The sequence below is a fragment of the Sebastes umbrosus genome, chromosome 23 (genome assembly GCF_015220745.1).
Source record: "Sebastes umbrosus isolate fSebUmb1 chromosome 23, fSebUmb1.pri, whole genome shotgun sequence".
Lineage (NCBI taxonomy): Eukaryota > Metazoa > Chordata > Actinopteri > Perciformes > Sebastidae > Sebastes > Sebastes umbrosus.
Window position 1 is genome coordinate 4,675,936 of NC_051291.1, and position 24,268 is coordinate 4,700,203.

At 41.2% G+C, this 24,268-nt stretch overlaps 1 protein-coding gene across 2 annotated transcripts in view; it reads right to left on the reverse strand.

Moving 5' to 3' along the window:
* The window catches only part of ano2b (anoctamin 2b), an 84,762-nt gene that overhangs the window by 22,740 nt on the left and 37,754 nt on the right, over positions 1–24,268 (reverse strand). Inside the window, exons 13-23 of one of the 2 annotated variants that reach the window (XM_037760878.1) lie at positions 23,322–23,482; positions 21,782–21,864; positions 20,641–20,727; positions 20,508–20,540; positions 19,702–19,785; positions 12,799–12,873; positions 12,381–12,582; positions 10,673–10,784; positions 10,099–10,156; positions 9,907–10,007; positions 7,030–7,172 (exon numbers count right to left, since the gene is read on the reverse strand). In XM_037760878.1, coding sequence (XP_037616806.1) covers positions 7,030–7,172; positions 9,907–10,007; positions 10,099–10,156; positions 10,673–10,784; positions 12,381–12,582; positions 12,799–12,873; positions 19,702–19,785; positions 20,508–20,540; positions 20,641–20,727; positions 21,782–21,864; positions 23,322–23,482 — 1,139 coding nt within the window. The remainder of the gene's footprint in view (positions 1–7,029; positions 7,173–9,906; positions 10,008–10,098; positions 10,157–10,672; positions 10,785–12,380; positions 12,583–12,798; positions 12,874–19,701; positions 19,786–20,507; positions 20,541–20,640; positions 20,728–21,781; positions 21,865–23,321; positions 23,483–24,268) is intronic. The other variant, XM_037760879.1, reaches the window with a different exon arrangement.

Genomic DNA, 24,268 nt, shown 5'->3' on the forward strand with positions numbered 1-24,268 from the left:
CTGCACCTTTCTAAAAGCTCTGTGGATGCATTATGTTTTCAAATTTATTCTTCTACATAAAAATGTCATAAATAACACCTTTAAGACGGTGCATTTAACGGCATTTTCAGCAGTAGAGCATGTTTCAATATGCTACTGGAAGTCGGAATGATCACAGGCTCTGCTCACTTACAAACGCTATGTAGACTACAAACTAACCTCCTGCGTTTCTCTTGAAAAACATCTTTGTACATGCTCTATTATGTTGAAGTTAAAAAGAAGCACTTATATCAGCCAGTTCTGATAGATGTAGAAAGGAATCTACAACATTGAAAACACACATTTCACGCCGCCCTTAAGATGCCGTCAGATTGACGTTGGTGAATAGTCATTTGTGTGGTCAGGAGTCACGCTGTCTATCCGGGCCTCGCTCTGCGGTTCAGATGATGCCTTTTAAGGTTAAACTCTCCATCGCCCCAACAGCTAAACTGGGACTTTTTTATGATTAAGCGGTGTGTGTGGAACTATCTGTATTATGTAAGTCAGTCTGATTAGATAACCCAGAGACACAACATCCATGTCTGATAATTAAAACTACAGTTGATGGGAATTTATCGTTATCATCACAATTACACACAAATGCTGGATATTAGTACTGTAGGGCTGTTGGCAGCAGCTGCCTTACTCACTACCGCCAACTTAAACAGTAGTTCAACAAACAGAATGCCTTAAAAAGCTCGTCCAGGCTTTCCACTCCAGCTTCCCTTCGGCCACAGGAAGGTCAGAGATCGGCTGTAGTGAGGCCGGTGCAGAGAGGCAAATGCATACACCGAAAGTTTGGTTAAAAAATAAATCTCTCCACCCACTGAGGCTGGTCGGACAAAAAAGAAGCATGAGCGTGAGTATACACAACGAGGCTGTAAAGGCGTGATGACGTTTAGTAGTCTCATTTAGCCACATGTTAGCAACCGTCTTTTTAAAGACACGTAAAAGCTTTAAAATTCAAAAAAAAAATTCTAATTTACTTCAATTCATCAAGACTTTTCTCAGTTTTTTGATTCTCTGTTCTCTGTGGAGGCATGAGAGAAAAACAAAGTTTTCTTCAAGAAGTCAAGGTAACACTGGGTGAGTAATTGATAAACAAATGATCACTTTGTGGGTGAAGTGTTCTTTTAAATATGTAAGCTTAATCACATTATTGCTGCAACAAACTTTCAATAAATTATCAAAACAACATTCACCTGCCGCCTAAGAATGTGCAGAGGAAACATGAGAAAGACGAGGCAGTTGGCCTGACTTTGGCTGATGGATGGGAACTTTAGCAGTGTGGGAACGGGGATTTCCAGCGAGCCGGAGACTGACGGCTTCACCTCGGGACGCCACGCCGAGACAAAGGGCGGCGAGGAAGAAAATACGACAGCGGAGCGGCGAGCGCTAGAGGGCAAGCTTAGAATAACCTCGCTATCTACCTGAGCCGAGGTTGACGGGTTCGAGGCCGGCCCGGGCGCACACAAAGAAGACACACACACATACCTCAACACGAGCAGCGGGTCTCTCACAGAGACGTGAGCAAATACAACACAGTTACAGACAAGCACACACGCAAATAGTACAAGAGTTAACACAAACCAGGAATACCCATTCATACATCTAGCAGCTATGTGTGAGCATGTAGAGCTCAGACATTTCTTACATTCCTTGCTGTGCCTTGCAGCGACAGTCTTCTTTCTGTTTTTTCTCTTCCTCCTCCACCCTCCTCCCTGTCCCTCACTCCATATCACATGAAATCTTCACATTGTCTTATTATGGCAAGTAAAAAAAATATGCTTCCGCCAACCAGTCATATTGCAGTTTGCATGAGATATCGCGTTAACGAGAATGGGATGGACGTGAGGTCACAGTGACCTTGACCTTTGACCACCAAAATGTAATGAGGTCCTCCTTGATTCCAGGTGGGAACGTTTGTGCCAAATTTGAGGAAATTCCCTCCAGGTGTTCCTGAGATATCACGTTCACGAGAATGGGACGGACGTGAGGTCACAGTGACCTTGACCTCTGACCTTTGACCACCAAAATCTAATCAGTTCATCCTTGAAGAAATTCCCTCCAGGCGTTCCTGAGATATCACGTTCACGAGAATGGCGGGACGCATAAAAATGTGTTTTGAGAGGTGACAGTGACCTTGACCTTTGACCACCAAAATCTAATCAGCTCATCTTGAGTCTCAGTGGACGTTTGGGGCAAATTTGAAGAAATTTCCTCTAAGCATTCCTGAGATATCACGTTCACAAGAATGGGATTGACGTGAGGTCACAGTGACTTTGACCTTTGACCACCAAAATGTAATGAGGTCCTCCTTGATTCCAGGTGGGAACGTGTGTGCCAAATTTTAAGAAATTCCCTTTAACGGTCCTGAGATATCCCGTTCACGAGAATGGGACGGACATGAGGTCGCAGTGACCTTGACCTTTAACGTTGGACCACCAAAATGTGGACAACCCGAAAACATAATCCTCCGCCTGCAGTTGACTTTGGCGCAGAAGCATATAAACGTGTTTTATGATGTCACAGTGACCTTGACCTTTGACCACCAAAATGTAATCAGTTCATCAACGTCCAAGTGGACGTTTGTGGAAAATTTGAAGAATTCCCTCCAGGCGTTCCTGAGATATCGCGTTCACGACAACGGACCAGACATACTGATGACCCCCAAAATCATTGGTTTTAAGAGGTTAATTAGAAATCGATTCAGCATTTTGGAGAATCAATACAGTCGCAAAACATAATATCGCGATACCCATGTATTGATATTTTCTTACACCCCTACAATGAATGTATTCAGTGGAGCCTTGAAGCAGCTATTTTCACATTCAGTTAGTTAGTTTATCAACCAATCAATCATTACAGGGAATTGTTGGGTCCCTAGTTGGTTAACGGACTGATCAAAATGTCACTACGTTCACTGTTTGGAGGTCGGGCATGAATGCAAGGAACCTGTTCCACCTCAGACACTAGATACCACGCGTCCTGACTATTGTGTTGCATCTCTGTCTTCAAATCAGAGGTGCACAAAAGTCTGAAGCTGATTATGGACATAGAAGCATTAGTCGTGGTTCTGAAGAGCTCTATCCTCATTCAAAATGTTGACTTAAGAGCACAAATGTGTAACTCTAGAGATACTTGATAAAAAGTAAGTTACTTTCTCACATTCAGTGCAGGAACCGACTCCAAACTGTAGCCTGCGGGTTTGCATATTTCAAACCGTCTTTAATCCAATCTGTTGTTGTTGTTTCTTTAAACATAAACTAAATAGAAGAAGTTTCATGGGAAAGACGGACTCTCCCATCCTCCAAGTGTTTAAATCAGCAAATTTAAAGTTCCCGTCCACTCGAAAATATGTTCTGCTTATTGTTGAATCCTTTGAATGTTTGACCTTCACTGATACAGAGATCGGCACTAGAAAGCCGTTTTCACATCCATCTGCTGAAAAGGGGACGTTTCTCTGAGTTTAACATGTACAAAACGATTTTGTGACATCACAACTTCCCAATATGCTACTTAAACAAGTGTGATGTGGAAAGTTGAGACACACACACTGAACACTGAGAACTTTTCTGTGAAGTTGGGGACATTCTGTTCCCACTAGTTAAACTTATGTAACAATACTTAAAAAATATTTGCAGATTTCAAGACTTTTCAAAGACGTAATTGACTCTTTTGTGTGTGTGTGTAAAAGCCACATCTTACACAAGTTAGTATTCCAAGTATTTTTACGACTTTAATATGTCCGGAGGGGATCTTTAATAACTTTCTTTCATGAACTGCTGACTGTCATCTGCAGTTTGTGATAGAAAAACAGATATTTATATGACAAATCTGCTGATTGCAACTTTAACCAAAACATATTTTTTAATGTTAACAGCTAAATTTCAATCTACAATGTTGATCTCTGCAAATAAATATTCAGTTCAGCTACTTCCAGCTACTTTTTTTCCTCAAGAAAAGTTATGACTGAGCAGGTGTTGGTTTGTTATGACTGCAGTTGGATGTAATAGTACAAAAGGTACGCCTACAGCTGTGCATGTGCATGTGTGTGTGTCAGTGTGCCCTCAGACATAACAACACCTGTAGCTCTTTATCGTCTCCATATAGTAGCTTTCCCCTCCCGGGCAGTGAATCTGTCAACTTTTACTGGCACATAGTTGCCCCTCCTTTAAACTATTTAACCTCTGAATGACCTTAATGATGATGATTTGCAGGCTAACACGCTGTGCAGAAACATTTACTGTAGGAAAACTAGGAATAATCTAATTTGCTTGTTTGCATTTTGCTTGTAAAACACTTCATTTCATTTTGTTATTAAAATTGTATTTTTTTTTCCTCTACCTGCCATTTAATAGGCCTCTAGATCAGTGGTTCCCAACCTGGGGTCCGGGACCCTTTAGGGGGTCACCAAAGACTAAAGTTGTAATAACACACTTACTGGATAATTTATACAAAAGTCTTTTATGCTAATTAGTAAGCCACACCCATTATTTCTGCACAGCTGCAGATAAAGATCAGGCTAATATTATTAGTATTATATTATTAGTAGAATTAGATTCCAGTAGTGGCTGCGAAGGAGAGCGTTGAAAAGTCCAAACGTCAACATTTACTGAAAAAAGACAGACGTAATAATTTCCAAAATTCACAACATGATTTTATCTAACGAAATATTCTGCTTCAATCCATAATTGTTGGCGTTTAGCCTTTCAAAAAATATATATATTCTCATTTTTGTATTTTTAATTTAGTTTTCTTTACATGAAATTGTATAATTTTGTACATAATATACATGTTACATACTCCTTTATTTCTATTTTGTTACATTTCTTATGTTTATAAAAGAGCAACTGTAATGCCTCAACTCCCCCCGGGGATCAATACAGTATTTCTGATTGTGATTGTGATTTACAAAATTCACAACATGTTTTTATCTAACGGAATATTCTGCTTCAATCCATATTTGTTGGCGTCTAGCCTTTCAAAAACATCATTTTTCACTGCGGTCAAAAGCTCTGCTTGCTGCACACAAAGAGAGACGCACTGACGAGTTGTGTTCATTAAAGAATGTTGATACTCATTTAATACACCGAATCATTTTACTCAAATTGAGAATTGGATTTTTTAATTATTTTAGAGTGATGACGTCAGAAAATATGGGGGGGTCCTCAGCTTTTCTTAGATACGAGAAGGGAGGGCTTCAAGGAAAATAGGTTGGGAACCACTGGTCTAGATAACATTTGATTTACAGGGTTGTTTTTCCACCACGTTTAATTTGTGCCAACAACAGTAAAGACAGACTGGTGCCACTGCCAGTTCTCCACAGAGGGTCTGACTTACTAATGTAAAAATGTAGAGGTTTTCCATGACTGCAACCAGCTAATGCTACAAATGTGTGAAAACAAGTTGGACACTGTGTTACAAATTGTTAAATACGTACAGTAATACAATCTCTGCATTGATTACATTATATAACTGATCTGTAAGAGCCCACACTGCAGCATGACCCCCGCGGGCTCCCAAAAAATCTACAGAAGCCTGTCTGAAAACCTCAGAGTGGCAGTCCCTCCTTCGCCTCCCGACATGACGTCATGTTCCTCCTAACCATTTGTGAACTTTCTCCAAATAGCCGGGCCTGTACTGTATACGCGTGGTGTCATTTGCTATCAAATGCAGACAACTGAGGGACAACAAAGGTACCATTTTCTGTTTGAATAACTATAAAAATGACTGAAAAAAGAGAAATCTGGCATTCTAACCGAAGCGCTGGAAAGACGAGGGAGGCCATGGTGAATGAAACTGAAAGCCATTCAAAATAATGTGTCACTTGCTAATTACTTGCTGGCCTTAAATATCAAACATGTCCATTTAAATACACAGCTGAGAGTGGTAATGCATGACGGAGGGAAAACCCTTTAATCTCCGGTGTTTATGTGCTTTGGTTTGTGATGGATATGAGTGTAAATTCATTATTGTATATGCAGTGTGAGTGGAGCACATTTGTCCTCCAATCTAAATGTTTGTTGTGATAGACGAGAGTCATATGTTCACATCTCCGGTAAAGGTCCTTGTCAACTTAAGGCACTTCCAACAACTAACAAATGCTGTTCGTTATGGAGGATGGAACCTGTCAAAATAAAAAATAAATGAATAAATGATTTGATAAATTAATAAATATGTCAATGAGTTGAGTGACAGCCACTTCATACAGATATAAATAAGTTTGGGAAAATAAATAAGGGGTGAAATGGGAAAAAGGGAAAACCATGTAGAAATAAATGCATAAATATCTTTTTAAATAAATATAAAATAATTGAAATAAATAAATAAATAAAACATTAATGCAAAAATAAATGGATAAATAAAAACTAAACGGAAAAATAAATAAATAAATTTAAAAATTAACAAAAATAAATACATAAATAAATAAAAGGGTAAATTAAATAGAAGAGTAAATAAATAAGGGAATTAATACAAAAATAAATAAATAAAGAAGCCAATTAAAACAAATATATCAATTAGTGCCACTTTTTAGCGATTAATTAATGGCTACATTTATTTTTTATATTATTTTTTGATAAATTTAATGACATATTTATTTATCAAGTAATTTAATTATTTATTAATTTATTTTGTCAGGTTGCATCCTCCATAGTTCATAAGCATGGGCTTCAGCCAAAATCGCATACTATGCACTACATACTCAATAAGTGTACTATCGTTCAACACACTTTTGTGTGAATAAACAGTAGTATGTATCTTTTCGGATGCACTGAACCGTAATTTACGTCGTCACTTCCTGAGAGAGTCCTTGCCGGATTGGAGACGTGTAACCATGGTAACCACCTGCAACCATGCACTTTCACCTGAGAAGGTCCTCGCAGATACAGATTACATAACACCTCTCAGCAATCGTCTCATCGTACCAGTTGGTGCATAAATGTCTGGTCTTGTACCTTAAGCTATTTTTCTGTGTGTGTGTGTGTGCGTGCGTGCGTGCAGACTCACTCATCTCCATGTATTCAGGCGTGAGGCCTTCAAAGGGAGCCAGGGCGTAGTCCAGGTTCCACTGCTGTGGAGGCCTCTCCTCCTCCATCTCCTTCTCCGCTGCCCCTTTATCCTTTATCGCACGCACCAGCTTCTTCAACTTCCTGTCAGGACGGAGGGAGAGGTGGACGAGAGGTAAGTTTAATTGCATTTAATACTGAATTTGGCATTCATCAAAGTTAAAATGCTGCATCTTTACTGCAGCCGGAAGACTGAATTTCATATCCTGATTCCAATGAAAAATAACTACAACCTATATTTACTTTACGAGGCACTGCACCTACAGTACGTGTTTATAGCTTATGAATGTGAAGCAGGGTGTTGCTGGGCTTACAGTATAGGATGTGTACTTTCCCTGAGACAATATACTATAGGTAGACCAACCGACTGCACTAACAGCCAGACGCTTTTCAAAGAGACGCAGACGCCGTTGAAGAAAGTAGCCATTAGGCTGGCATCCGACTGCAAACTGAAGCTGTGTGATGCTAACAAAACCGCTGCTGGGAAACACAGTGGGAGAGCACAGAGAGCCAGGTACAGTACAAAAGACCTTTATGTGTGTGTTTGTATAAGTACATGCCTTAGTGTAAATAATTCCACCTCACAGTCTGTTCATGCATGTAAAACAATGCACGTATGACTGTGTGAATACACGACACATTCTTACGTGTGACTGCGTGTACTGCTCTAATAAAAACACTAATGAAAGCAGCTTGACTGGATTATGTATGTGGGGGTTGCAGTTTGTACGGCACATTTAAGGAGGCAGTGAAAGTATAAATGTTTACTGGTGTCCTTTAAACACACACAGAGAGTCATAAAGTAGATGTAGACGCACACACACACTCCATACTGAAAGGAGATTAGAGGTTTGAGATGTAGGTCAGGACTCTCCTACTCTCTCTGTGTGAACGCTTAACGTATGTTTTCCTTTTCCCTCCTTTTAAAGCCGTAACATTGTTTTACTGTTAGGTAAATATACTGTGAGAAATGTAAGGCATCACTCAGGTCTGTCATTCAGATAATTATCAACTAACTGCAGCTCCGTGCAGCTTTCAGCAGAGTGTAAAATGGAGCATCTCGCAAGCTAAAGAGTTTTTAAAGGTCCCATATTGTAAAAAGTGAGATTTTCATGTTTTATATATTATAAAGCAGGTTTAAGTGCTATGTAAAATACTGTGAAAGTATCGAAACGCTCAATATACGGAGGAATACACACATCCCGTATTCAGACACTGTGCGTTTGAAACAAGCCGTCAGGATTTCAGTCCATTTGTGATGTCACAAATCTGCATTATATAGACTATTTCACAGTTTTAAACGTAAACATTCTGAATATGTCCGAGTTTATTTACCGGTTGCAGTGTATGTGAATGACATCAGCTGACAGGAAGTAATCATGGACCTAAACTGTTGCCTAGCAACGTAATTCTGTTACAATTCCGTTGAAATGTGCTAAAACGGAGCATTTCAGAGAGAGGGTAAATACAGACGTATTCAGGCAGACAGTGTGAGGAAAATAAAGTGTTTTTTAACATTACAGCATGCAAACATGTACTAGTAGAAACACAAAATACAAGTATGAACCTGAAAATGAGCACGATATGGGACCTTTAAAGGACATTCAATACTAGACTTATACTCATCAAGTGGCCAAAACATGACTCCAAATGAGATAATAATGTTGCAGCGGGTGTCTGCTAAATGTCTATGTAGGCAATTGCTCACCAGGTAAACCATAACTACTATAATTTTTAGACAGCATTTATGTTTCGTGAATCTGTTTCAGTTGTTTTCTGCCCTCTAGTGGTCAAAATCACTTCCTACAGCTTTAAATCATTTGGAAGAATTGTCTTTGAATGGGTAAAATTTTGGCAATTGGAACCATAAGAAGTATGCTGAATTAGTTATTAGCAGTTCCTGTTTTGCAATGTACCCATGTATGTACAGACAACTATCACCGGATTACTTTGACCCTGAAGAAAACTTAAAAACGTGATCAATCTCAAGCAAGTTCTGCGTATCACGCAGGATCTTAGCCTCAAGACCTCGTGCCTTGTGTGTCTTACAATTCCTCGTGTGCACACAAAACTGTGTCCCAATTCAGGAGCTGCATAATTTGAAGTCCACATTCCAAACCTCAATATGTCACAGTGAGTTAACGAGACTGTCCGAGGCTCCTCCGAATGCAGCGAAAACGCCCCCCTTCTTTTATAATTCAACAAGCCATGACTGTTGTGGGCCAGTTGCTCGTTTTTGGGAGCTCAGAATGAGGCTGCCGTGAAGTCTCCGTAGACCTGAATCCTCTTTGGGAGGATAGGTCCATCTCTTACATCTTTAGACAGGAGCTTTTAGGGTCAGAAACACTTTTTTAAAACCTCTAATGTACTGCCTGAAGACTGTGGTTTTACTGGTGGGCTCCCAGGTGTGAGAGATTCTAAGTGGATGAATGTAAACCAGATGAGTGGACGGTATGTAGATGGTGTGACGGTATGTGCCGTAACTCGCTGATCCCTCAGGACGTCCCGGAGAAACCAGCGTGTTTGATGAGGACAGGAGGTCAAGCTGTGCTTACAGTGACTGTAACAGTGCAGCCTGAAGCCAAAGAGGCACCTCTGATGTGTGACAGTTGTTTTAAACAGAGCTGACCTCTGACCTTTTTTTCGGATTTGCATGTAAAAAGCTGAGATGTTGCGCAAGATGAAGAAGCACTGTACGGACATGGGAGGAATGTTGGAACAAGACGGAGGGGAGAGGGACTCTTGTAAGTGCTTGTGAGTAAGCATGCGAGTATGTAAAGACAGACATTAGTGAAAATATCACACTTTGTCTACTTACGGGATGCCGATCTCAAAGATGTTGTTCTGGATCAGCTGCTTCCCGAGCATGATGATGCTGAGCTGGATGCACAGCTCGATGAGGCAGCCTCCTGGCGCACACTGAGGGAGACGCATTTGTGCACTTATTCATTATCACTTTACGTATTCAGTCAAATGAAAAGAAACACGGATACAAAGTTGGATTACAAACCTCTTCCATCCGAAAATCATTGAAGACGTACACGTAATTTCCGGGTCGACCAGCAAACCTGCGAAAACACACAAACAGACAATGAGGACTGAGAAGCTTCACTTGGATTCACCCGGAAGCAATGTGTATTTATCCATAAATAAATGTATTTATGATTATTTGCATACTTTTTATCTGTTCAAAATGTACCTTAAAGGGAGATTTGTCAAGTATTTAATACTCTTATCAACACGGGAGTGGGCAAATATGCTGCATTATGCAAATGTATGGATATATTTATTATTGGAAATCAATTAACAACACAAAACAATGACAGATATTGTCCAGAAACCCTCACAGGTACTGCATTTAGCATAAAACAATATGCTCAAATCATAACATGGCAAACTGCAGCCCAACAGGCAACAACAGCTGTCAGTGTGTCAGTGTGCTGACTTGACTATGACTTGCCCCAAACTGCATGTGATTATCATAAAGTGGGCATGTCTGTAAAGGGGAGACTCGTGGGTACCCATAGAACCCATTTACATTCACATATCTGGAGGTCAGAGGTCAAGGGACCACTTTGACTTACCGTCCCTTGAAGAAAGCCACATAAAAGATGGGCGCGTATGCGTTCATGAACTTGAGCAAGAAGGCTTTCAGGATGAGACGCTCCTCAAAGTGGGTTTCTGTTTTAGGAATCTCTGAAAAACAGGTGAAGGTAAAACTGTTAGAAGAACTTGGCGTGGTGTTGTTTTATGAGGACGGCAACGGGGCTGGAGAGAATGTTAAAGGACAACTGAAGGGTATGTTTGTTGAGAGTCAAACGGTTTGGCTATAATTGTGTTTTTTTTTTTTTACTTCTTTATATTTCCTTTCAACAGGTGCAGTCATACAGCACAATCACATGTTTTGACAATTCACAACAGGGTCATAAGTGTTCTTAGGATGCAGTCTGTGAGCTTTGGCACCCCCACAATGTCCATACATTGTTCCATTAAGTAGGGATGAGTAATATTTTTCATCCATAGGCCCAGAGAATACATAAATGTACAGAGAGGAAAAATAACATTTACTGTATACTTATATTAGGAGAGAAAAGAAGATAAGTATAGAAAAGGAATTGAAAAAGAATAAATAAATAGATAAATAAATAAAAATAAAATAAAAAATGAGAGATAAAAGTAGAAAATAAAAATAAAATAAAAAATTGAATAGGAATAATAATAAATGAAAATAAATAAAAACTAAATAGAGAAAAAAATAGGGGAAAAAATAATAATAATAATAATAATAATAATAATAATAATAATAATAATAATAATAATAAATGAAATTAAAATAAAGAGAAACAAAGTAAATTGTGATAATAAATCACAACGAAAAAATAAATAAATAAATACCAACAAAAATGAATTGAAGAATAAAAAATAAAAATCCCCAAGTTCATTTAGTTCCCATCAATTAAGAAAAATGAAGTTATTGGGGATAATTGTATTTTTAAATAGATGTTGAAGGGTTTCTACAGTATGTTTCTTTAGTCCAGGGTGAGAACACTCAGTTTAAAGTGGTGATTCTGTCAGTCTGACTCTTGAATTTGAGTCATAACATGATCACTGTGCTGGAAGTAGGTTAAAATACGAGCACTTTCCACATGGCATATCCTCTCTCCCTCTCTCCCTCTCTCCCTCTCTCCCTCACACACACACTTTCCCTCTTTCTCACACTTCTTCCCATTCTTTTCCTCTATTTCAGAGGTTTTGAATATGAATGTAAATGTGTTTGAAACCTCCGGGGACGACTGATGGGACGACTGGAGCATGAAAACATCAAAGTTTCATCAAACTGTCCACCAAGAGACAGAAAGAGAGTTTCTGTCTCTCACACACACATAAATACTCACAGAGATGATGATTACATGTTAACATTTCTGAAATATGGCATCAAGTATTGCCTATATGAAATACACAAGGGACTGAGTTAACCGTAGAACCATACGCTACCCTCCTAGACTTCTGCGTGAACGATGCAGCAGCTATGGCGGCTTACGTCTCTCTATCTCTGAAACGCTTCATTGATATTGCTGCTCGCTAGAGCCTCGAATCACAGTTTGTCATCTGTCATCATAGGCGGTATCAATTCTGGCGGCCAACAACACAGCAAGATGACATTTCCGATGTAGTGATTCGTGTTTGCCTCCGGTATTTCCTTTGTTTTGCCTCCAGCTAACACTGTGACGTAATCACGACGTCGGCTGTAAAAGGGTGTATGAGAGTAAATGACTGTTTGTATTTCTGTACCTAGCTCAGTCAGCCACAACGCCACGGCGCCGTAGATTTCATCGAGGATCAGAATAACCACAAGGTTGATGATGACCGCGGTGGCCGTCACCGTCACCCGAACATTGGACTTGGTCTCCGGGTCGGGGCTCATCGCCATCAGGGCCGACACCGTGATGCGGTAGATGATGACGCCGAAAACCGCTGAAAACGTCAAGCCAAACTGGGAAAAAGAGAAAGAATAAATAAGTCATTACTCGACCATATTTGTCTGATATTCACGGGGCAGAGGCTGGAATTAATATTTCAAAGAACACATCGATGTAGGTCAGTCATATACTCATTTATGTACATTAACTGTGTCTTTTATTTTCATCCATATGTACTGAGAACATGTATGATCCTAAGTATAGCATTAGCCTGATTTTTATGTACTGACCATAAAGAGGATAGAGGAAACGTTGATGAAGTATCCAGGAAGACGGTCTTTCCAGGTCAACTTCTCTATGGCAGCCTGACAGGAAGGACAGGAAGGACAGGGGGGGAAACAGGGGAGGAAGAGAGAAGAAAAAGGTTGGCGTTCGCTCATATAAAGGCCGAAGCTTCATTAACTTTTGTTGGGAAATCTGTGATGCAGAACAACGAGCCGCCTGCTGAAGAGAAGCAAAGGAAGAAAAAAGCTTTTTTCCACATGTTATCATCCATTAAAAAACAAATCTATCTCTGAAATGCCCCGATGTGAAAAGCATTGTCACGGTTCCCCTTTCAAATGGTTTGTCAACGTTGAATGGAGAGTTGAAGCAGCAGCATCTGTATTTCACCGCCTCCACAGGAAGTGTTACCACGTCTCAACAGAGAGACATAAAGGAGCACAACGGCCCGTTTTAGTCTGCATCCTACATTTAGAGACCAGCTGGTAACAAAAGGTTTTCATTTCCAGGCACTAATATGGGATTTTTTTGTATAAGTGTTGTTACCTCCGCCAAGGCCGAAGGCCTAGGAAGGAGGTTATGTTTTCACCAGCGTTGGTTTGTTGGATTGTTGGTTTTAGGGATGCACCGATACCACTTTTTTTCAGACCGAGTACAAGTACTTACATTTGGGTACTCGCCGATACCGAGTACCGATACGAGTACTTCTCTGTGCCAAAAGACCCTCGTTAACAACCAGCTGGAGGGTGTGAGCGACACACTGCAGGCTGAGGAGTCCCGCATACGAGGCGGTGCGCCGCGACCGGCTCTAGGTCGGCTTGGAAAAGCTTGGGGCGAAGGTGGCTCGCGGCCGCAGCTTTACAGCGCTCCCCGCCCGGACCTCGCCGCACCGTGGACAAAGGGCTTGCTGCGCCCTCTCTCTCCCCTTCTCCCGGTGCGACTGTCGACCGGGGAGGACTGTCCTCAGTGCAACCCACCCAACCCGTCTTGAAACACGAACCAAGGAGTCTAACGCACGCGCGAGTCAGAGGGTGCAAGCAAAACCCTGTGGCGCAATGAAAGACACCTGTAGATACAGCAATTTTTCACATTGAACTCGGTGAAATTACAGTTGAGTTCAACCAAAGCACACTTGGTGATTGTTGGAAAGAGTAACGACGACGGTTTAGGTGAGTTTTATTTTGTTTCTGTCCAGTTTGAATGAAGTGTTTTACGATGCTCCGCTACGTACAGCTGATCTCAACATAAACAACAATACACGTGGATGATGGCGCACGGTAGCTGCACGGAGAGGGGGGGACAATCGTACTCGGGCAGCTTGGCGGAGGTCTGCGCTGCCATTCTAGTTACTTTGTGCTCCTTCTTCATGATGTCTGACCGGCATTGTTAGGGTGAGACTAAAAACCTAGTTCTGTCTACATTCAGCTCATCAGTGTGCAACCTTTGAGACCAGCTCTGTTCTTTATTTCTGGAGAGGCGGGGAAAAAGTGTGGCGAACATCCAATCATCCAAAGACAGCGTTCTGAAAGCTGCATTCAATTCTGAAAGTGTGGAATGGTCTGGTGCTCAAAATGAGGGTAAAATAAATCATTCCTGATGCCCTCTAACCTGCTGACTCCACCCTCATAATCACTCCAATGAGTGTGTATGGCATGGATCCCTGAACTTAAAACCAGTGGGAGAAGCTGACCTACTTGTGTCAAAAAGAAAAGCCGCTTCACCGGCCTGTCTCTGGTTAAATCCAGTTTGATCTCTGCATAAAATAAATGCTGTATCTCTACACTCAAGTATGTGACTCCCTTCAACCATATACTCTACACTTACTCTTATATGGGCAGGCAAAGGCAGGCAGGAATTTCACAACACAGAGACTCACACACACAGACCACAGAAAGACCTTCAATATGCTAATGAGCAAGACAACAGCCCCATCTAGTGGATACACCGGCACACTTACTCTATTCACATAGAATATATTCAACAACCACAACTTAATCCAACACGCTGCTCTTTACTTTAACCCTCTAAGACCCACAATAGACCCGTTTTTGTCTTTTTTTAGGGCGGTGCAGGGGGTCTTTAGGGGGGATAGCAGGTCAACAGTAGATGTCACATAGAAGTGGTGTACATCATCTGAAAGCTGGGAACATGGAGATTAATTTGAGATGCAGCTCAGCACTGTGTGTCAAGTTGTTCTAGTCATAAATCAGAAATGAACATTAATTAATTAGTTAATTCATTAATTCATTATAATAAACTGTGAATGTGTATAAGGGTTTAGAACATTATGATAGAAGTATATGATGGTCAAGTTGTTGCAGCAATTTTTGAGTTGATACCAGATTTGGTGCTAAATTTAACCATTTTTTAGCACCCGAGAATTGATAACAATGATGAATAATCCCTCCTTAACACCACATTAAGACACCAAGACCTTGAGGAACACCATAGAAAAAAGCCATGCTGTGATTTGGTATCAAAAACTTTTGATATTTGGAGATTTCTGCAAGAATTGCATTTTTCGGCGATTGGATGGCGAGCACTTCCGTTCCTGAAACTGCTCAGAAACCCCCTTATTGTCAATCTAGCTGAGAAAGCCATCCATCCTCTGAATGCTCTAAGTCTCTAGTTTGTGGCTGTAAGTTTCATGAGGCTGTGATTATCCTAGAGGTCACCACAGGTCATTTTATACAGTGAGGTCAAGTTTAAAAAAAAAAAAATGGTCCCACTACAATGAAGTGGCTCCTATGGGGACTAACATCCTGACACATGAATACAGTTGGGCTCATTGGATCCACAAGAGTCTCAGCTTTACAGTGATACCCAATTTATGTAATTCCAAGACTGTTTAGGGACCCAAGTATGCAGATGTCCACCGGCCGGGCCATCAGAGTTTTAAAGGGTTAAAACATTTTAATATCTAGATATCAACGATGTCTGTTTAATCTGTATATTAAACATTACTTTTTGGGCCTTAGTCTTAATTTCAAAGAGCTTTTCTAGTCGTGCTTTTTTCTATTTTACACACATACAGGTTGAGGAACCTGAAGGGATGGACTTACTGGAGGACAAGAAGACCTTCAGAGTGGAAGTGTGTGAGTGTGTGTGATGGTTGGTGGTGAGGACAGCCTTCACAGGGAACGGTAGCAGTAAATGGGTCAGGTGTTATATTTGGCTTGTTACCTCCGTTGAGGGAAAGCCCAGCAAGGCCTTCATCTCGTGACAGAGGCAATCTTTATTTCTCTAGGTCATTCGCTGCCTCTGCTCACCCTCCTCCCTCTCTCTCTTTTCTCCTTGTGTCCACCCTGAACCCCGAGTTGTTCCTTAAAAACGCTTGGGATGGGTCAAATTTGATGTTCGTAGTATACTATCTATGAATGTAAGTAAGCCAGATGCAAGATGCGCTCGTGCCTGCTTTCCAGAAATGCTGAAATATTTAAAATGATCCTGTATCTCTCTGGACACGTCTCACATCATTAGCGCCGACAGCTTCTAATTTAAGAATGATGTGAGAAGTTCAGACAGAGATTTGTCCGTCAGCGAGGATCAGACACGGCTTCAGGTAATTAATAAATCAGAAGATAACAAAAGAAACACACTGTATGTCCGTGATATATTATATCGAGATACTTTGGTTTGTACACGGAGTAGTGATGAATAAATAAAAGATTAAAGGTCTGTTTGATTACTGTACATCAGCTGTGTTTAGTACATTGACTGTGTGTAAAAGAGAGAGAGAGAGAGACTTCTGTGTCGCCATAGTGACGTTCTCTAATCTTACCCCTGGCTTGCTGCCCAGCATGCATCACTCCCACTCAGCCGCCCTCCCTCTGGTTTCTCTCCATCCCACTACTTCCCTTCTAAGTCTCTCTCTCTCTCTCTCTTTATCTTCAAGTCTCTCTCATTGTCTTTGTCTCTTTTCATGTCTTGTGCTCTTTGTCTTTTTTGTTTTTTAATTGAGTCCCACAGACAATCGGTTGCAGGTGCAGGAATACAGTTGTACCGTTCACAACAGCAGACGTGTTGACTTGTGGTTGCATGAAAAGAAACAGGTGTAACTAATGACTTTAATTCATGACGACTCAGTTCCATTTCGCCGTCCCAGTAGACTATATTAATGCGTCAGCGAGCACAATAAGCGATGATGAATGTTATTAGTTACACCTGTGTTTGATGAGACAAAATGCTTTTCTATAAATGATTCAGTATTTTTTCTTTAACATGAGATTATAAATGTTTAACAGCAGGGAACAACTATATATAGTTTCATTTTTAAAAACAGCTCAGTAGTTTCTAACTGTAGTTTTTAGCAAACATCACTCAAACAGTCAGTCAGTAGTGAGTTAAGGCTCAAAATAAAGTACAGTGTGTGTGTTTGTGATGATGAACTAACACCATTACTTACTTATATTAACAGCGATAATAACACATTAACGCAATTTTTTTTTTTAAAGGAACAGTGTGTAACGTTTCAGGGAATCTATTAGCAGAATATAATATTCATAAGTATGATTTCATTTGTGTCTAATCACCTGAAACTAAGAATTGTTGTGTTTTCGTTAGCCTAGAATGAGTCCTTCATATCTACGTAGGGAGCGGGTCCTCTTCATGGAGTCCGGCATGTTGCTACAGGAGCCCAGAACTGACAAACCAAACTCTGGTACTAGTGAGAGCCTTTCATGTCATTATAAGGGCTGTCAAAGTTAACGTGCAAATTCGTTTTAATGCCACTAAATTCTTTAACGCATTAACCCAATTTGCGATTTTTAGGTTGTACACGGCTTAAAGCTAAAGTGAAGATACTGGCATCATATGAAACTAAAAAACTAATGAATCCATCGGTACCAACCATGTCATACTAGCTTGTCATGAAGGAGGCTGACCTCCAGATATGTGAATGAAAATGTGTTCTATGGGTACCCACGAGTCTCCCCTTTACAGACATGCCCACTTTATGATAATCACATGCAGTTTGGGGGCAAGTCATAGTCAAGTCAGCTCACTGACACACTGACAGCTGTTGTTGCCTGTTGGGCTGCAGTTTGCCATGTTATGATTGGAGCATATTGTTTTATGCTAAATGCAGTACCTGTGAGGGTTTCTGGACAATATCTGTCATTGTTTTGTGTTGTTAATTGATTTACAATAATAAATATATACATACATTTGCATAAAGCAGCATATTTGCACACTCCCATGTTAATAAGAGTATTAAATACTTGACAAATCTCCCTTTAAGATACATTTTGAACAGATAACAAATGTGTGATTAATTTACAATTAACTATGGACAATCATGCGATTAATGGTGATTAAATAATGGAGGCTCTATGGAACAGAGGGATTTGTTGACGCCTAAGAAAATATAGAATATCTCCAGCCTTATCCTTTCATATTAATTAATGCCGTCTCAACTTGTGTTTGAGATTAGTGGACTGAGTGTGTGTAAATCTTTCTTCCACACACAATCACACGCTGTCCAGAGACTGATAATCCCTCATTATCATCAGCTGTCTGTCTTCAGGTCTGTCCATCTTAAACACGTCAACATTAACTACCAGCAGGATTAAAGAAGACCGGTCACTAAAGAGTTACTCGGCTTGACACTGGGGAAAGTTCTGGCTTCTTAGACTCACTTTTTGACCTTCTCCCTCTGCTTTGGAACAAAAAACACTCCACCTGTTTGAGTTTCTACACAACACCTCTGCCTCTGTTGTTGTTGCTGTTGATACCAGCTGTATTTGTCTAAAATAACAGCTTTGTCTCGTCTTCTGCTGAGAGTCGGTACATTCTGTTCTCCTCGCTGCTGGCAGATATACACATCTAGAATAAGTGAGAAGTTTCATTCCATAAACAAGACGTCATCAGTGAGGACACCGTCTCTTCTGCTTATAAAAGCTGGTGGTGTTACAATAAAGTCCATTATTAAAGACCTACTTAAAACCAGTGGTCAGTCACTGGAAATATTGAATTTAGGAAGCAAAATACTTCTTAATTTATCCAGCAGGACGCTTTGAATGAAAACCTTCAGTTGTTGTGGATGTCATTTCTACCTCATTAGTGGAAAGAATCTTTCAGTCAACTTCAACTAGGCAACAGACCCTGAAATAACAGTTCTGTTATGCTTTCAGTGCCTCAAAGAGAGAAAGAGAGAATAGATAACTAAGGCTCAGTTTGTTTCTGTGACCTTCAGAAACAAATGTGAAACGTGGAGAAAAAAAAATGCAGAGAAAGTTGCACAAACAAATACCTGAGGAGTTGAGACTGAAGAAGCCAGAGGATGGGACAGGAAGAGAAGAACAGATAGACAGCAGCCTGCAGGAGAGGAAAAGAGAGGAGGAGGAGAGGAGGAAGAGGAAGAGGAAAAGGAAGGTGAGAGGAGGAGGAAGAGGAAGGTGTGAGGAAGAGGAAAAGGTAGGTGAGAGGAAGAGGAAGGAGATGGGAGGAGGAAGAGGAAGGTAAGAGGAGGAGGAAGAGGAAGGTGAGAGGAAGAGGAAAAGGTAGTTGAGTGGAGGAGGAAGAGGAAGGCGGGGGGAGAGGAGATCACAAGGAGGAGAGGAGGAAGAGGAAAAGGAAGGTGAGAGGAGGAGGAAGAGGAAGGCGAGGGGAGAGGAGAGGAGAGGAGAATAGAGGAGAGGAGAGGAAGAGGAAAAGGAAGGTGAGAGGAGGAGGAAGAGGAGAGGAGAGTGGAGGAGGTAGAGGAAGGTGAGAGGAGGAGGAAGAAGAGGAAGAGGAAGGAGAGGTGAGAGGAGGAGGAAGAGGAAGAGGAAAAGGAAGGTGAGAGGAGGAGGAAGAGGGGAGGAGAGGAGAGGAGAGGAGGAAGAGGAAGGTGAGAGGAGGAGGAAGAGGAGGAAGAGGAAGGAGAGGTGAGAGGAGGAGGAAGAGGAAGGAGAGGGGAGAGGAGAGGTTACCGGTATTCCTGCAGCCATGGCAGACAGCAGTTTTTGTCTCCATCTGTCCTTCCCTGTCACTGTCCCGTCCTCCTGCTTCTCTGGCTGCAAGACAGAGGGACAGGTTACACACACACAGACACGCACGCATGCACGCACGTTCAGCATCAGTTACCATGGCGATCTACCCCGGTAAGAAGTGATCCACCTTGGTAGGACGGAAAACCCTGAAGTTACCTCGCTAACGCAAAATCCTGCTGCGTAGTGCAGGCCTCAGCAGGTGACGTATGTTGACACTTTCCCTACAACTAAAAAAATAAACCCAGTGAGATCCTTCAGGTTTCCTGCTGTTATCCTCAGATCAGGACTTGGGATGTTGCGGCGGTGGTCGCATACGGTGCGAATCAGCTCCTGCCTCACTCGGGCCATGGCAGGAAGCCATCTGTTGCCCGAGCAAAGTGAATATGGGCCGACAGGACTCGATGTGATTGACCCAATTTACAGACGGGAATCTAGATCGTTCTGGATCAGTAGATTATCACACTGATGTCTGCTGAACGCTCTGGAGAGCCAAATATCAGGATCCATCTGGATCATCAAGAACCGTCTGATTCCAAATGTGAGGACTGAGCCAGGTGGAAGAGTTTCATGATCAACTCATTACACTGTTTGTTTTCCCAACAGAACGCAGTACAGCATACTTACTGTAATCACAAGGCATGATGGGAATATATATATAGTGTGTATTTTAAAACCTGCTGTTACTCAAATGAACGTCATAATTTGCCGTAGATGAAATGAAATGAATGAGTTTCACGGTATAATACCTTTCCATTGGTATTGTTGACGGTCAGGTCCAGCTACGAGAGTGGAAGTCATACGTTGTTCATATTTTATTATTATACGCAAAGACTCAGGCTTTATGGGAAATGTGGTCCCGAGGTGTTTAATGTTTCCTACCTCGTTCTTTTTCTTCTTCTTCTTGTTTTTCTGCTTCCTCTGTCTCTTCTGAAGCAGGATGGTCTCGTATTTTGGCCTGGGATGTTCCTGAGGAGAAAAAAACAGGAGGAAGAGTCAAATACGTGTATAGTTAGTACGTATTGGTGTGTGAGTAATGTATGTGTACGGATGTGATGTGTTTTTTTATTTCAGTCTCTCTAGGAATGACATTCATATTGGACAATTCTGCTGCAGATGATTTGATTAATGCCAGCGCCAATGCAGGAGGTAGTTTGTCCTTCATGTGGACAGGGGAAAAGGCTTTCTCTTCCAAGCCATGACGACCATCATTCCCCTCCTTAAGCAAGTGTTTTAGTTGCCTTGCACATTACCAGGCTATCTTAAACATACTGTAGTTTCCATGCTTTGATACTGTACAGTAGGAATAATCGAATATTATTAATTATATATATATATATATTATATATGAAGGATCCGTCCTTTCCACGCCTCCCATTCATTGTAAGCAGCCGCGCAATGCCTTCTGTTAGCGTAGCGTTGCGTTTCCAGAGACGGACTGGTGCGTTGCCTGCTCCTCATTTACATAAAGTTGAGGTCTCAGCTACTTTATGAAAATCAGGGGCGTCCGGGACGACTCGCCGCCTCTGGAAACCCCCGAAAAAACTTTTAAACTAACCGTTGATGATCTAAAATGAAGACAGATTCAGCAACTGCATGGCTTATTTCTGGACCAAAATGTGTTCAGACACATATTCCAGTGAACTGTTTTCGTGATATAAGAGAAGAAAGTTTCCAAACGAGCCGCCGTGTTGGCTGCGGTTTGAAACCTGTGAGCAGCAGCCCATGAGGGAAAGAGTTTGCCCAATCAGGAGCTTTGTGTCTAGTGGCAGCCCAGGCGATCCCTCGCGTCCAAATGTCGGCATCCCGCCTGACCTGTCCCGACCACAACATTGTTTACTAGAGCAAAAGGTTCTCCATCTGTCCACTTCATTTCCCACCAGATTGATGCATTTAACTTTAAAATGTACACATTTTCCATTTCCTTTAATTATTCATATCACAATACAAAGTGCAGAAAAAAAATATTGCAATGTCAGTTTTTCTTTCTTTTAGGGTGTGTGTGTGTGTTTAGTGCACGTACCTCGTCGTCCTCGATGCCTGTCAGATCCCAACTGAAGCTCAAACTGATCTGACGGCGCTTCCAGTGCTCCAGGAACAACACCGCTACACAAACACACACACAAAAAACATCTCATCATTTTTATGAAGGTCTTTATAATAAGCATCATCTTCAGATCCGCTGACAACCAGATGCCTTTTTTTTAGGATTTAGGATTTGGCAGTGATCAGACTGCTGATTAAAATGAAGAATTTCAGCACATGAACAGGTGGTGTTGAGTTATATCCTCTAGTGGTTGCGATACATCCCGATGAAGAAATTTCACATTTCCACAGCCCAATTTTAAAAACATTACTTACTCAAAGTCTCACAAAGCCGTGAAGTTACTAGAATCAATGGCTTTCTGTAATCTACAAAGCTCATAGTTTTGACAAAATGTCTAATTGAGTAGCTTTTTACTGGAGCATCCGAACGCATCTCACAGCTGAAAGCTCTGGAAAAATGTACTTTTACGCACAACTCATTGTTTTTACCAATTCTCACTGAAAGATATTTTGTAAAGGTTTAAGGAGGATTTCTTTTAGTCTGCACAAATATAAAATCTGTTTTCCCATTTCCTGCTATAAGAGCTGTTGTAGTTGCAAATTAATCAAATGCACCTTAAAGGGAGATTTGTCAAGTATTTAATACTCTTATCAACATGGGTTTGGGCAAAGATGCTGCTTTATACAAATGTATGTATATATTTATTATTGGAAATCAATCAACAACACAAAACAATGACAGATATTGTCCAGAAACCCTCACAGGTACTGCATTTAGCATAAAACAATATGCTCACATCATAACATGGCAAACTGCAGCCCAAAAGGCAACAACAGCTGTCAGTGTGTCAGTGTGCTGACTTGACTATGACTTGCCCCAAACTGCATGTGATTATCATAAAGTGGGCATGTCTGTAAAGGGGAGACTCGTGGGTACCCAGAGAACCCATTTACATTCACATATCTGGAGGTCAGAGGTCAAGGGACCCCTTTGAAAATGGCCATGCCAGTTTTTCCTTGCCAAAATGTAATGTTAGTTTGGAACGTTATTTAACCTCCTTCGTGACAAGCTAGCATGACATGGTTGGTACCGATGGATTATTTAGGTTTTTTAGTTTCATATGATGTCAGTATCTTCACTCTAGCTTTAAAACTGAGCCTGTTACAACCTAGAAATTGCATGTTGCGTTAACACATTATTATCGTTAGCTTTGACAGCCCTAGTTTAAACTGTTTTTCAGGAGGATTTCTTTTGTCTGCACAAATTTGGCACATGCTTTAGGTATTAAGAAAAGAGAAAAATGGGACAAAACGTAAAATAAGCTGCTGATTATGAATCAGAAGATTCCTTTTCTTCAAGTATTCTCTGCACGTCTTCAACCTGAATGTGTGTTGTTTTAGCCTGTTTGCTCTTGAGGTGAAGGAGGTCATAAAATGAGACAAAATCAAAGAGCAACTTCACATTCAGCCCACCTGTTCACACACACACACACACACACACACACACACGACCTCACCCCACAGAGACATGAAGATGGCGAAGAAGACGGTGGCGGGGTTGTCGAAGAGGTGCGAGGCTCTAGCGGTGCCGCAGGCCGTGCTGAGCTGCCAGAAGTCACAGGCTCCGTCACACAGAGGACACATGGTGAAGTTGAGACGCTCGTCACACATCTCCAGACTGAGAGGAGGAATCAAGAGTTCAGTCACAGAGCAACTAGATCTAACAATATTAATACAATGACCTTTTACAACTGAAGATGATGCATTCAATGTAATGTATGTTTATGGATGCAGTAAAACAACGAGATCAATTGCGTCTGCAACATTTAACTGTTAGAGATGAATGGAACTTTTAACACATAACCACAATTCAAACCTCTCTGCTTTGACCCTTTTCATACAGTAGTCAGTGTAGGCTGAATTATCAACCTTTTGCTTCATGACACACACACACACACACACACACACACACTGCCAGCCGTACAGTACCTTCTGTGTTCCTCCCACACAAGCCTGTCTAAAGCCAGATACAGCAGGTATCTGGGCAATCCCTGTCTGCTGTGCATACAGTATGTGTGTGAGGGCATGTGTGAATGCATTTAAATTGTGGTAGGAAGAAATCCTAGTTTATTGTGTCTTTTTAATGTTAGTATTTTATCTGACATCACTGTATCACTTAAAGGGATAGATCGGGTGTTTTGAAGTTGTATGAGGTTCTTATCCATAGTCAGTGTATTACCTACAGTAGATGGCGATGAGCACGCCCCCAGTTTGGTGGGACAGGAGTTACCAATCGATATCAATTTAAGTGCACGCTATATTTTGAATATTTTCTCTGCTTTACCTCGCCGTCAGACAGCCCTTTCCAACGGGGAACTGAAGCTGTTGTATCCATCTATGCTCTTGCAAAAGCGACCAGACTCCATTGAAAAATACAGATATTTTAGCTCGCAGAACACAGGGG